The sequence below is a fragment of the Amblyomma mixtum genome, chromosome 3 (assembly GCF_055824585.1).
Source record: "Amblyomma mixtum isolate Tamu chromosome 3, ASM5582458v1, whole genome shotgun sequence".
Classification (NCBI taxonomy): Eukaryota; Metazoa; Arthropoda; class Arachnida; order Ixodida; family Ixodidae; genus Amblyomma; species Amblyomma mixtum.
In genome coordinates, this window is record NC_143014.1 from 273,762,935 (window position 1) to 273,776,178 (window position 13,244).

General features: G+C 49.6%; 1 protein-coding gene and 1 pseudogene across 1 annotated transcript; one reads left to right on the forward strand and one right to left on the reverse strand.

Moving 5' to 3' along the window:
* The first annotated feature begins 3,357 nt into the window (after positions 1-3,357).
* LOC149354886 (uncharacterized) lies at positions 3,358-4,238 on the forward strand (annotated as a pseudogene).
* Positions 4,239-8,627: 4,389 nt separating this feature from the next.
* Positions 8,628-12,650, reverse strand: LOC149354887 (uncharacterized). Its single transcript, XM_089576040.1, has 2 exons — positions 12,026-12,650; positions 8,628-8,761 (listed from the first exon to the last, which is right to left on the reverse strand). The coding sequence occupies exons 1-2, from the start codon at positions 12,618-12,620 to the stop codon at positions 8,628-8,630; spliced, it is 729 nt and encodes a 242-aa protein (XP_089432166.1). The 5' UTR covers positions 12,621-12,650.
* Between the last annotated feature and the right edge of the window lie 594 nt (positions 12,651-13,244).

Here is a 13,244-nt window from a genome sequence, read left to right on the forward strand (position 1 = left end):
GACACACTAGCCGACGGTTGAATCAGGCGCATAGGCGGCTTAGCCGCAGTAAGGTTGATGCTTTCAACACAGGAGAAATGGAAGGTGACTTACTTTTGCGGAAAACGAGGTGCACTTTTCAGCGCAGTCCTGGTAGTAAAAGACATCGCGGGAAAACTGCAAACAGCAGCGTGAAGCGCCTACAAGCGCGAGACAAAGAAGGCAGAGAAACGTTGCGAGCGGCCACTTCGCGCGCGTAGCAAGCAACCGCTAGCGACTGCAACGCCAAATGACCAGACGAAGTACTACATTCCAAAAATGCAAAAAAAAACAATGCAACAACATAAAAACAATAAACGAATTGCATCTCATACTTTTATGTGAGGCTAAGCATTTAGAACCTGCAAAAAGATTTATTTTTGCTTGAAACAGTTAAATTCACGTAGACAAACTGTAGATTGTATCGCCACCGAGCGGAGCGGCTTTAAGCGGCAAGCTGAGGTGTTCAGGACGCGAAGGGCAGAATGCACGCGAGCCGCGAGCGGCAAGGCGAGCGGAATGCACCAACATGGCGAAGACAGCATGGAAGAAAGCAGCGATGGCGCGACGGCAACATTCGTTGCTCGTGTCCAGCCGAGGCCGAACGAAGAGGCGTTCGCAACAGGAAACAAATTTCATGATTCGTGTAACTTTACTGCAGTTTTAAGAATGATGGGCTAGTTGTACTCAATGTGGACCGTGATTAACGTGATTGCGGGCTGCATACGCAAATTGCGCTGTCAGAGTTTGAGCACAAAGCGCAGTCTTTGCACCGGTGCGCCTGCTCTTCAAAAAGTGCAAATACCGGTGTAGAGTACAGTCATCTAACAGTTTATATCCCACACTTGCATGTTTCATTCATTGGTTGGAGTAAAACGAGAAGGTTTAAAACGCTTGCCGCGATCTATATCATGTTTAATCAACGGTGGCCGCTTTCTGCCCATCGCCTGAACGTATACGCCCGTCTTCTTTACATAGTCTTGAGTTAGACGTTTCAGAAACCGCAGACTTCTTAAACGGACGTCTTAAAGAAGTTTCCAAAAGACGTCTTGCCGTCGACGTCTATGAGACGTTTCAATCTAGCGCAAGACATGTGAAGCCATTTCGAGCTGTTTCAGGACGTTTCTAAGACGTTCTGTGTTTCGTGGGATATATATCAGGAATAAATTTGCTTGTATCGTAGTTATCACTCCTACCCGCAACTCGGTATTGGCCACCGATCCTCGAAAATGATTCATTTTTGACATTCCTCTACTCCAGTGCTTGTCATGAACGCGAACAAACAATATTAGCGCATTTTTCTGACGCCGGTGGCAGGCATGCAGGCCGGCCCTGAGAAGCGCGCCGCTGTCAACATGACGCTTGTACGGCTACGGTGCACATCAAAACCGTCACGACATCCTCCTGATCGTCGTAGTGCATTGCGAATAGCACCGAGCGCGAGTGTAGGAAATGCGGTCAAAGCAGACGAAATTCTTGAAAGCGTGCGAACAACGTTATTCCGGAGAGTTTTCGCTTCAAACGAATATGCGATCTGCACGTCGCGCTTGCAAGTGTGAACAATATGTTGTCGACCTGTTGCCTGGTCGCATGTCCTTTCGACTCGCAAGTAAGTGGATCCCCCTGTGCATTGCATGCAACAACCGACAACTACGGTCAACGAAGGCCTTGGTTTATTTCATAGAGCTGATAGTACTTCGCAACTTTCCTCTAGTTACACGTCGTACAGTACGACGTTATTACTGACTCGAGAAACGCATTTTACAGACAAATGATCCTCCTCGTCGTCGATCGTCTGCTTCACACAGTGGACGCGACTAATCAGTTTCCCCCCTTTAATTAAGTTTGCACTGAACGATCTTCTTGGAGCCGCAATGCAGGCGGTACATCGCGACAGCGCGGGCGCGTGCACGTGCAAGAAAGCGCGCGTGCTAAGAAGCGTGGTGATAGCAGCGCGAGCAGCGATCAACCACGGCCGCCTTGACATGGAGGATGCGCCTTGATCACGCGCGCGCGGCGGGGCTTGCCGCGTTGATCCAGGTGGCCATGGATCAACGTCCCAGTTTTTACTTTTCTCCCATAGATGGCGCTGCACATCAGGCGCAGCAGCGCCACCCGGCGATTTTTTGGGAACCTTATCCCGAGGTACAGTCACTGTACCCGAGGTGTCACCTCCTCTCCCAGAGCGAGCGCTGGTGACAGAGCGACAGAGAGGAGCTTGCGCCCTCTGTCGCGCTACTATACCCCGTTTCGAACAAGTGCAACGCTTGTACAGCTGTACAGCCTTCGAAATGCACGCGCCGTGGCCTCAACGATCTGCTCCGGCTGCGAGCAACGGGCGCTTGATCGCGGAGGCCTCACGGGCACAGGATCTTCTAGGTGCCACCCACGGAAAAGCTGAGCATGGTGGCAATTGCCACCACCCCGTTTCAAAGGGGGCGCTGCCATCCATCCATCCATCCATCCATCCATCCGTGCGTCCGTCCGTCCGTCCGCCGTCCGTCCGTCCATCCATCCATCCATCCCTCGAGACCAAGGTACCAAAGTCAACCGCACCGCGGACCAGCGATTCTAGGCATAGAGTTGGTTCTAGGGACCCTACCAGTGGAGCGTCATTGCCATTGCAGTCGTGTGAGCACACTGTTTTGAAATGGCTATTTGCGCTGTTGGCTGCAACAACCGCAGTAAAAGCAGTTCGAGGAAGGAGTCGGCCAACACAAAACCTTTTTCGCCTTCCGAAGATCGTCGAGGGCCAATGCGAGCGAACAAGTACACTCAGCGTGAAGCGGCGCACCCTGTGACTTGCGCTTATCAAGCGCTCTGATCTCAGGGATCATCCAAACATCCGAGAGTGCGGCGCCCACTTTGTAAGAGGTAAGCCTTCGCTAATATATTACATAAGGCGCATTTTACACTGCGCTAGAATAACGTTTGCTTGCATTTGTAGGAAGGCCGTCCAAGCTTTGGGACGAAACGAACCCGGATTGGGCCCCAACTCTTGCTAGGATACAGCTCGAATCACGATGGCACTGCGCGCTACGAACGGGCTGCAAAGCGCTGATTCAAAATCACAGACGAGCTTGACAAGGAGATCACTGCACCTGCAGGAGCTTCCGGAGTCGCCAACACGCCATCCGAGAACGGCTGCGACGGTTATGACGACGACAGCACATATGCTGAGGACAACCCGTCACTACCGTGAGCTGAATCTGAAGTCAACGCTGTCGAAAATTAATCAGGTCAGGATCTCCTTTGATTCTGTTTTAAGTCTGAAAAGTAGATTTCGTTCATTCTAGATATTTGTTCTGTTTGTTTACATTACTGTTATGATATGTCTGCATGCTGGTGAGCCACTACTTTCATCACTCATTTGCGTTGTTAAATTCAGGAGTTGGTGTACAGGCAGATTTGGCAATGAGAGACATTGCAGCCTTGGAAAAACAGCGCAAAATACTTAATGACAACTTGTATGCAGTGCGTACTCAGATGGACAAACTACAATAGACTGAAGCCATATTAAGCAAGAGCAATGCAAGGGTCGTCTACTACACTGGGATGGCAAACTTTGACATTATGTATGGGATATTTGAAATCTTGCAGTGCTATGTCCCACACGGTGCCAAAAACAGCTTAACTAAGTTCCAGGAGTTTATTCTTTTTTTAATGAAGCTTAAGCTGAATTTGCAAAACACTGACCTTGGCTTCAGATTTGGAATTTCAGAGGCCACAGTGTGTCGTATTTTTGATAAGTGGCTGTACGTTGCAGTCTGTCGGCTTAAGTCTTTCGTATCATGGTCAGAGCAAGTCTCACTGCAGGAGACAATGCCACAGGCTTTTTTTATTCATTTAGTGCTACTGTGGCAGTCGTAATAGACTGCTTTGAAATAAAAATAGAGCGGCCATCACCGTATTCAGCACGAAGCGAGACATGGTTACAATATAAGCACAGTAACACAGCGAAGTTTCTGATTGGCATTGCTCCTCAAGATGCTCAACCCTTTATATCTGAGGGTTGGGGTGGGCACTGCAGTGATAACCACACCACAGAGCATAGCGGGATTCTAGATGACCTGCGCCCTGATGATGTTGTGCTTGCCGACCGGGGCTTCAACATCTGTGAGAGTGTTCGCTTTTATTGTGCGCTGTTGCATGTACCTGCGTACACGAAAGGAAAAAAAACCGCTGTCGGCAGAAGAAGTTTTGAGCACCAGAAAGTATGATAACGTGGGAATACATGTTAAACGTGTGATTGGGCTCATCAGAAACAAGTTCGCCATCCTCAAAGCCACTCTCCCCAATAGTATGTTGCCCATAGAGAGGGTGATGATGTACCGCCACTGGACAGAATCGTCAGTGTATGCTGTGCTTTGTCTAACTTGTGTCTGTCAATGGTAACAGAGCTGGAGCAAGCTGACAGTGAAGTTCCTTAACCTACATCAGAGCTTCAGTAATGTCTCTTAAGGTGCTAAATAAATAAAAAATCTGGCCCCTCAATGCAGTGCTACAATATCACAACCATGGGCGTCCGGAAGGGGGAGAAAGGGGTGGGGGCAGTTTAGACCACAAATAGTTCCTTTTTGGTGCTGACCTACCGCCTCCCCCATACCTAGCCATCAGGTGCCCCCCACCTGGAAAAAGTTCTGCGGACGCCCTTGATCACAACTGCCTTACTATTTGCTCTACAGATACAATGGTTCTGAAAATAAAATTCGGTTATTGCAGAGTTTGTACACTTCTTTATTTACTTATTAAAGTGAATAGTTCAGCACAATGAAACACTGACGCCAAACAAACTAATTCTCTTTATTTTGCTTGCACTGTGGACAATGCCACTTCTTTGACTTCGGTGCCCGTGTAATTCCTATGCACGAAAAATGGAACCATTTAAATTTGCATGTCGGGTTGTCGCACGCAATCATCCTTCCTGTTTCAGGTGGTCCTTGGCAGAAACAGTAAACCTCTGCTGATGGCAATGTATTCTCTGGGACTGTCTGTTGCAGTGAGTAAAACTTGAACAGTTCAGGAAGAATAACTTGGATGAAAAATTCCTTCGCAGTTGCAAACATTTGACTGCAGAACTCATCATCTCTCCTAATCCTTTGTACGTGGAAAAGGTTTGGAGCCCACACAATGAAGTCGCAATATTCTACCTTGCATATACTCATCTGGGCTTGAACTTGGTAATAGTACTCGTGCTGCTTTGAAAGCTGCAGAGTGCCATTGAAAGTGGTCAAACAGGACCTGGCTTCAGTGAATGAGGTGGCAATTCCGCAGCAAGTAACGGCATTTAACCTCGGCTACACCTCTACCACAGCATGAACACGATATCAATGCGTCTGGTGTTGCTCCAGCAAATGGATAGGTGGCACTGAGATGGAGACCTGACTTGGGACAGTTGAAGTTGCCGTGCTTCTGCTTGCAATAATCTTGATAAGCCTTCAGGGCATCCTGCTCATGCTCTGAATCTCATACAATGGCTGGAATCTTCAGTGATCTTTTTCCGGATAGCATATTGATTTCAGTAAGGATAGACTAGGATTACCTAGAGTGGTTCGGCACACATTTTTCATAACTGACACAGTTATTCTGCCGGCTCGGTATAGGTACCAGTCTGGAGAATTCCTCTGGTTTTTTGTTTTAGTTTCGATGAGTTTCACTGTTTCATCAGTGATATGAAACTTGCTCAGAAATTCGTTAGCCTTGTTAACAAGCGCTTCAAGTCCTGCTAAAGCGTCTTCCATGTACAAATTCCGAAGGTGTGCTGGTTGTGTGGGCACTGGTTTTTTGAAGGCAGCAGAACGGCTGGGCAGTACAGAAAAAATTTCAGGCCCAACACCACTTTTTGAAGATGCTGCACAAGCGCTCCCTCTCTGCTGGTGAAGCTGGTGGCACATCCAGTCTCTCTCTTGTTACCTTGCTTGTAGGGGTGCTCTCAGTCCTGTCATCAAGTTGTCGTTTTTTTTGTTTGGCAGATGTAAAATCTATCTCTTTCAATGTTTTAAACTGCACTTTTTCCACATAGGTAGGGAGCCATATGTTGCCTTTCTGGGTGCAGGTAACTGATTTTTTTATCCTTACACCTGTGTCGACAGCAAACAAACAGGCACCGACATGGGAACAAGCTTCTCCTACACTGGCCATACAAGTTCAATGTGCAGTCAGCACGGATCCATAGTTTTTGCGCAGAATCCATACTTTCAGTGGATGTTCTCTGAGCCGTTGTGAATGGCTCACCTACAAAGCAAATCGAGGAGAAATTAAAATGGTGAGATCAAAATGCACACAATGCAGAGGTATGCGACCAAAAAGCATGGCAAGCACACATACTGTGCATTCTTTCAGCCATAAAGCACTTGCGCCAACGTCTGTCTTGTTTTTGAAGATTATGGGACCTTTGGCACTACACATGAACACTGCTTGCGCGATTATTTTAATTTAGAATGGCTCAGGTGATTTCTCTGCACGGCGCTTCAATGTCACGCCTCTCTTGGTACACACCACCGGCTAGTCAGGAAATGCCTCTGAATGCTGTACACAAAATTCGACACCAAAAACGAAGGCTTCAGCTTACCTCTCCCAGTAGCAGCACCTTTTCTTCCTGCAGCGGCTTCGCCGACAGAGTTTTCACCCAGCCGCTCGTGAAGTAGTAGTGGGCTTCAAGTGATGTATACGCTTTCATCTCTTACAGAGTAACGAAACTTGAAGAAAACACCAAGCAGTTCACAATGTCTCCGTGAGAAACCTCGGGGAAAGCACTAACGTCCATCGTCGTATCCGCACCGGGTCGCAACGTGTGCGGGTTCACATCGTCGCAGAGTTTAATCTTTTCTTGGTATCGCGCACGCGCCGACCCGATCAGTCCCGCGTAATATGCCTTTGAACGCAGGCTTAGCGCGGCATTTTTCACAACAAGCGGTGACATTCGCATAAAAAATTGGCAGTGGTTTAGCTCTGGTTAAGCCTGGAGGATTGCGAAAGCAACGAGGAGAGAGAGAGAGAGAGGCGATGGAGAGCGCGCAGCAGTGGCCCCGGCACGCTAGCTATGCGCCGCTACTGCGCATGCGCAACTGGCAAGCGCGGCGGCTGCACGGTGGCGGGGGCTGCGGGGGCGGCGTGCCATCCACTGCTCCTCGCGCATGCGCAGTATGGCCTTTCCTCGGCTCCGAGAAATGGCTCGGCCACTCGCGTAGTATTGCTTTTGCAACAAAACGCAACAACAAATAGGAACACTGCCAACACTACGCGATCAGCCAGCGCAAGGGTGGCAGCGGCGGCGGCGCGCGGTGCTCCAGCATGGATCCGACGCGTCGGCCCAGACGGACGTGACGTCACGTGCAAGCCATGTATAAGCAGTAAACAACCTCTGCGCCCCTACATGTGCCGCAGGCTGTTCAGCAGGAGTTTCGGGCAGTGTGTCTGCAGCTTGCAGCTTCCCTTTCACTGTACTTGTCTGCTTGGGAAAGCTTATTGCCGCTTTTGAGATCACATACAGAGGCTGTCCGTCCAGCTGATCGTACGGCAACGTGTTCAGTACTAGGAATGATTTTGCAGCCCCACTGGGCCGTTACACACGCCAAGCATGACGTCACCTGCTGCACTGACAAGCTTTCCATTGACATTCTTGAGAATGGCCGCATAGTTTTACCAATTTTTGCGACAATGCAGATTATGAAGCGTTACATGGTGATGTTCACGAGTGCGCCTTTGTTACTCGTATTATCGTGGCCTTCGAATTCCTCGCAAGCCGGAACGGCACTGAAGTGAGACTGGCAGGCGTAGCTTCGGGGTCCCTTCTTTCTAGTTTACCGGTGACTCGGGCCATCATTGTGCCTCATTTGTCTTGAAGTCACATTGCATTGGAGCATTATGTATCCTGATTAGCCGCATCGGAAGTATTGCATTTGACACGACTGGTTTAGGGAAGTTAGCGACCCAGAAACCTGCATGGTGTCTTTTGAGCTATAGTCCCGCAACATCTCTCAAAGCCTCTCTGCAGAGTCTGGAATATTTCTGAAATAACCGCTCTGAAATAACCCATGCACTGCAGTGTATGGGTTGGCATAGCCGTCATAGCGTTGAGCCATGGCACCTACGCAATTCAGCCAGGTGCTGGAGAAATTCTCTGGGGACCTTCGGATATTATGTCATGTACCACCTTCTCCGCCATTTCAGGCTGCAGCTCCCGCAAAAGGCGACACACTTGACTACTGCAACGAAGTAGGGCTCGAGCTGAGACGTGTTTGTGCTAAAGCTCTGTGTTTTATTCTTGTTTCTCCTGTTCACGGTCATCTTGTGAAGGCTACAAACTGCCTTCTGTGCAAACGGAGGCCAAGGACGCCCCTCTCGACAGATTTCCAGCAAGGTCGGCGAAATGTCACGTAAGAAAACCTGACTGACAACCCCAGACGCAAGCTATAGGCTTTGCTCGGCGCTGATGAGCGAGGCCGCGCTACGCGCCTGTGGCATGGATTCGGCTTCATCGGTGGCAGTCACGCGGCCGTCTGCTGCCTCTAAGTCAATGCAAGCTTCTGCGGCTACGGACTTGCCTGTTGGAGCGTCTTCCGACTCTGCGACTTGTGACATGGACTGCTCCACCACCTCCGTGCCTCTCACACTGCCTCAAGGAACTGTGCCCATAGCTCCAGTTGCGTCTCCCCTTCCAAGGTCAACAGTACCGGTGGAGCCCCTGACACCTCGTCAGATGCCTCAAGGAACTGCGCCTGTGGAACCAGTTGTGTCTTCCCTGCGAAGGCCACCCGTAACGACTGAGCCCCTGCCACCTCAACAGAAACTACCGGTGATTAGCGCCTCAGGTGCACTTCTACCGACTCCAAAACTGTTCCACGTCACCACCAAGCCTACATTGCGCTTTGAAATAACTGCCATACCTAACTGTTATGTTCAAGCCACTATTGATCACATTCTGGGCTCGCCTAACTACCGTTTATTTGTCGTCAATCGCCCTTCCAGGAAACACTATAGCGGTGAACCTACCATCCTTAGCGGCCGCTGAGAAAATATGCACTGTTATGCAGATCCCCTTGAACTCAAGTAAATATGTCCCCGTACAAATATATTACGCATCCGGGCCTGCCACCCTCCGATGCATCGTCTACCACGTGCACAGCACTAGCCCTCCTGAGGAAGTGAGAGCAAATATCCGATGTTCAACTCACGCAGCACTCCAAGCCCGGCCTATAGGACGCCGGGGCACGTACCTCTTCACCCTTCAAGGCTCATCCAATCTACCAGACTACATGACCTACTACGGCGTGATTGTAAAGCCACAGCCCTTTCGTCCACTCCGTATCTTCTCTTATCATTGTCATAAAGAAGGGCATACGCAAAATACCTGCCCCAATCCTTCAGCAGTGGCCGATATGGACGAGACAGCAAGCCTTTGTGCCCTTTGCAAATTGCCAGCCTCACGACTCGTTCTCCTGCTTGTTCGAAGAAGGCAAAGAAGTTAAATAAGCCGACTGGGAGCACTGGTACCAGCACAAGCAATCGCTTCGCTGCTCTAGCGTGTGTTGAAGACGACTTCCCCGAACTTCCTACACCTGACTCCCCAACTCTCAACGTGCCTGCTCAGCAACTTTCTTACGCACAAGCTGCTCAACGTCGAGGAAGGAAGGCCGCATCAACACGTAAAGCCAAGGACAACACAGATGAAGACACCGCTCTCGAGAATGCCATCGCAGAGGCTCGTCGCCATTTAGAGGAACTCACTAAGCGCCGAGAGCAGCAGTGCTCACAGCCATCTCGGCGAAACATAACAAACGAGTTACCTCCTTGCGAAGCATCTCCAAACAGCATTGAGACACATACCGGCGCCGACGTCCCATTAAATGTGCACTCCCCGGCAGTGGACAAAATAATGGCGCTCATGAAGCAGTTGACCACTCTGATCGTTGAAGCTCTTCGACCTCGCCATGCATGGGTAGCGCAACCAGACGCCGAGCCAGGGAATGGGACGCTTTATTAAGAGGTGCTCACTAGCAGCCCCGGACCAACGACCCCCGTGCATGGCGTCTATTTGGTGAGTCGCCGGCGCATGCGCAGCAAGGCATGGCAAACGCGAAAGCCACGAGCAGACGCCGCGATACGATACAACACTTCCTCCCCTTTACAGTTCTAAAAACAAGCATAAGTCAAACGATCAGGTGGACGCCGCTCCCTGGTGCTCTTTCGTAGTGGCGCCGTTGCTCGCCGCTTGCTCTCTGTGCTGGTCGGGTAGACTGGGATGGCCCAGCCGATTGTCCTGTACCGGGTGAATGAGGCACTACGTCCGATGCATGCGGAAGTTCCACGTCTGGGTTAACGTTCGATCGTGCACTTGATGCGATGCCGGGTCGTCGCAGGTGGTGCGCGTGCACAAGCCGCTCTCTGTCTCTCACACACACCAAGTACGTTGACGGTGACTTCACTTTGGTAACTTTTCCAGGCCACCATTTCATCACATTATCACGCACAGAACCAACCCACACACGATCACCAACAGCAAACACTCGCTCTGCACCCCTGCGGTTATCAGCAGATGTTTTAATTTTGTCAGCCTTCGCGCTCAATGCCTCCGCCGTGTTTGGCTTCAGTGACGATAGGCGAGTCCGCAGTTTCCTTCGCAGAAATAATTCAGCGGGTGTTCTTCCCGTGAAAGTATGAGGTGTAGTTCGGTAAGAGAAGACGAAGTTATCAATTCTGTGCTGCAGCGACCTAAAAGTGCCTCTTTCTTCGTCTTCCAGCAATGCTTTCTTGACTGCTTGCACTGCACGCTCTGCCGCTGTAGGGTGGCGTGAGCGTGTGCTTAACTCCATTTGATTAAAGAAAATCTTGGAATTCAGCTGCTCAAAACTGCGGACCGTTATCGGTTACTACTTCCACAGGCAGTCCATGTGACGCAAACCACGAACGAACAGTCTACCGTTTTAGCGGCAGTTGTAACTTTCATTACCTTGGCCTCTAACCATTTAGAATAAGCATCAGACGCGACAAGAAACAATTTCCCTTTTTTTCTGTGAAGTCCAAATGTGCTCGTTCTCATCGGTTTTTACACAGTTGCCAAGGGGTCAAAGGTACGGGTTGCGCGAAGGAGTGAACTGACTGGCATATTTGACAATTCCGCACAATTCTCTCGAGAGCGTCATCAATGCCAGGCCACCATACTATGGATCTCCTACTGATTTCATTCTAGAAATGCCCAGATGTTGCTCATGCAACAAACCCAGCACAAGATTCTGCAACGACTCGGGAGTGACCACTCTGTCCATACAAGGCATCCGTCGTCTATACTCAGCTCCAGTCGGAGCGTCCAGAATAGTTTCAGCTCATGACACAGTTTTTGGCCAGCCATGCCATATCATTTCTAGAACAGTACTGAGTAGTTTATCTTGCCTTGTTTCTCGTTCCACATCCTTTTCCGTCAATGGTAACTCATTCAAAAGACGCAAAATAAAGGCGGCCGAATAACATGGACATTCTCGCGCCCTCCATTCCCTTTGCAATAACTAGAGGCAGCTCGAAACACTGATATTTATACTGGACTTTGACGTCCATAACTCCAGCAATAGGCACAGCCGTGCCGTTGCATGTCGCCAATTTCACGTTGGCTTGTCTTAAACTGGCATTAGGAAAGTGTTTCGCCCACTCGACCTCCGACATGATTGAGGCAGCTACTCCTGCATGAGTTTTCATGGGTATATCTTTGCCGTTTCTCGTAACCACAATGACAATAGCAGGTGCACCAGCTTTTTGGGTAAGGTGACACAAAGCCAGTAGCTCAGTACTGCTATCATCCGGCTCTACAGAGTGCACTACTTTAGTTCTGCACTTTTTTGCAACGTCTCTCTTCTTTTTGCACTTGTAGCACCGGCTGTTTAAAAAGGGCAACTCACGAGTGAGTGTTGACCTCCACAGCGGTGACATGGAGCGTTCGTCCCTTGTGACGTCTTCCGAACTGGACTCTCTCTGCCTCTTTCCTTGACAGGCGTTTCTCTGTTATCAGATCTACGCTGCTTCCCTGCCTCTCGTGTCCAGTAGACTTCGGTGCAGTCCGACGAAGCTGTTGCGTTGCTCGGCAATTTCAGCATGTCTTTGGTGTCCTGGCTTGCAGCTCCCATGGCTATGGCCACACTACACGCTCGGTCCCATGCTATCTCATCGTCAGGAAGGGCTAGCAGTCGGCACCGTATGGCTTCGGAACGCGAACTCGGGACGAGCCGAAACCGCTGAGCTTCACTCAGAAACGTGCCGAATTCGCAGGCTGAAGCTAGTCTCTTCAGTTCGACAGTGAAGTCCGCGATGGTCTCATGGGTTTTTTGCTTGCGCTGGTTGAACCGATAGCGTTCGGTGACAAGTGAACGTTTGGGTGCGTAGTGCTTCTTTAGAGCACTTACCACTTCCTTGAATGAAGACTTAGCAGGCGTCGCCGGCAACAGCAAGCTCCGGACATAGGCCTTTTCGCCAATAGCCGTTAAGAAAACTTGCAGTTTCTTGTCATCCTTGATGTCGTTGGCAGCAGCGAATAATTCGAATCGTTCCAGGTACACTTCGAAGTTGCCACTTTCCGGCTGGAACTCCGGTAGCTTCCCGACGCTTGCGGTCATTCTGGTTTCTTGGTTGCCCTCATCTATCCCATCCTCGTGTAACCAGACGCTGAGCCAGGGAACGGGACGCTTTATTACGAGGTGCTCACTAGCAGCCTCGAACCAACGACCCCCGTGCATGACGTCCGCCCAAACAAACCACGAACCTACCAGAGATGTACGGATTAAGTCTAGACGTCTACGTACCGAGGTAAAATCTCTGAGACGTCTTATTTACCAACCTTTTTTCGTGGAAAAGCTGGAGACGTACCCATAACATTATATCTGCCTTAACCTAGACTCCTCTTAGATATCGCTTGTGAAGTCCTGGGAATGTAAGTGAGATATAATTTAAGAGCTCCACATTTTTCAAACATTTGATATTTTATGTTGCCTTACTGCATTTAAAATTGCTGTTGACTACTAATTGGAGGCATGACCAGCGCTGCCTGTATTATTGTGGTGCGTGTTCGTGCTGGTTGCACGGAAACGTTATCCTACCTAAAAAGAAAAAAATATTGGAAGTAGTAAAGAAAAATCTGAATGAACACCCATTAGGTTTCTGACTCAACTGGACGCAGTTGGTTTAAAATGCCAGTCACTGTGGTTAGGATTCGATTGTTATTTCATTACTGTTCTTACTTT

Coding starts and splice junctions, on each gene's coding strand:
- LOC149354887 (XM_089576040.1), bottom strand. CDS start 12,620: ATGACCGCAAGCGTCGGGAAGCTACCGGAGTTCCAGCCGGAAAGTGGC. Junction 8,762..12,025: donor ACGAGAGGCAGGGAAGCAGC/GTAGATCTGATA, acceptor TGGCCTTCGCAG/GGAAGACACAACTGGTTCCA.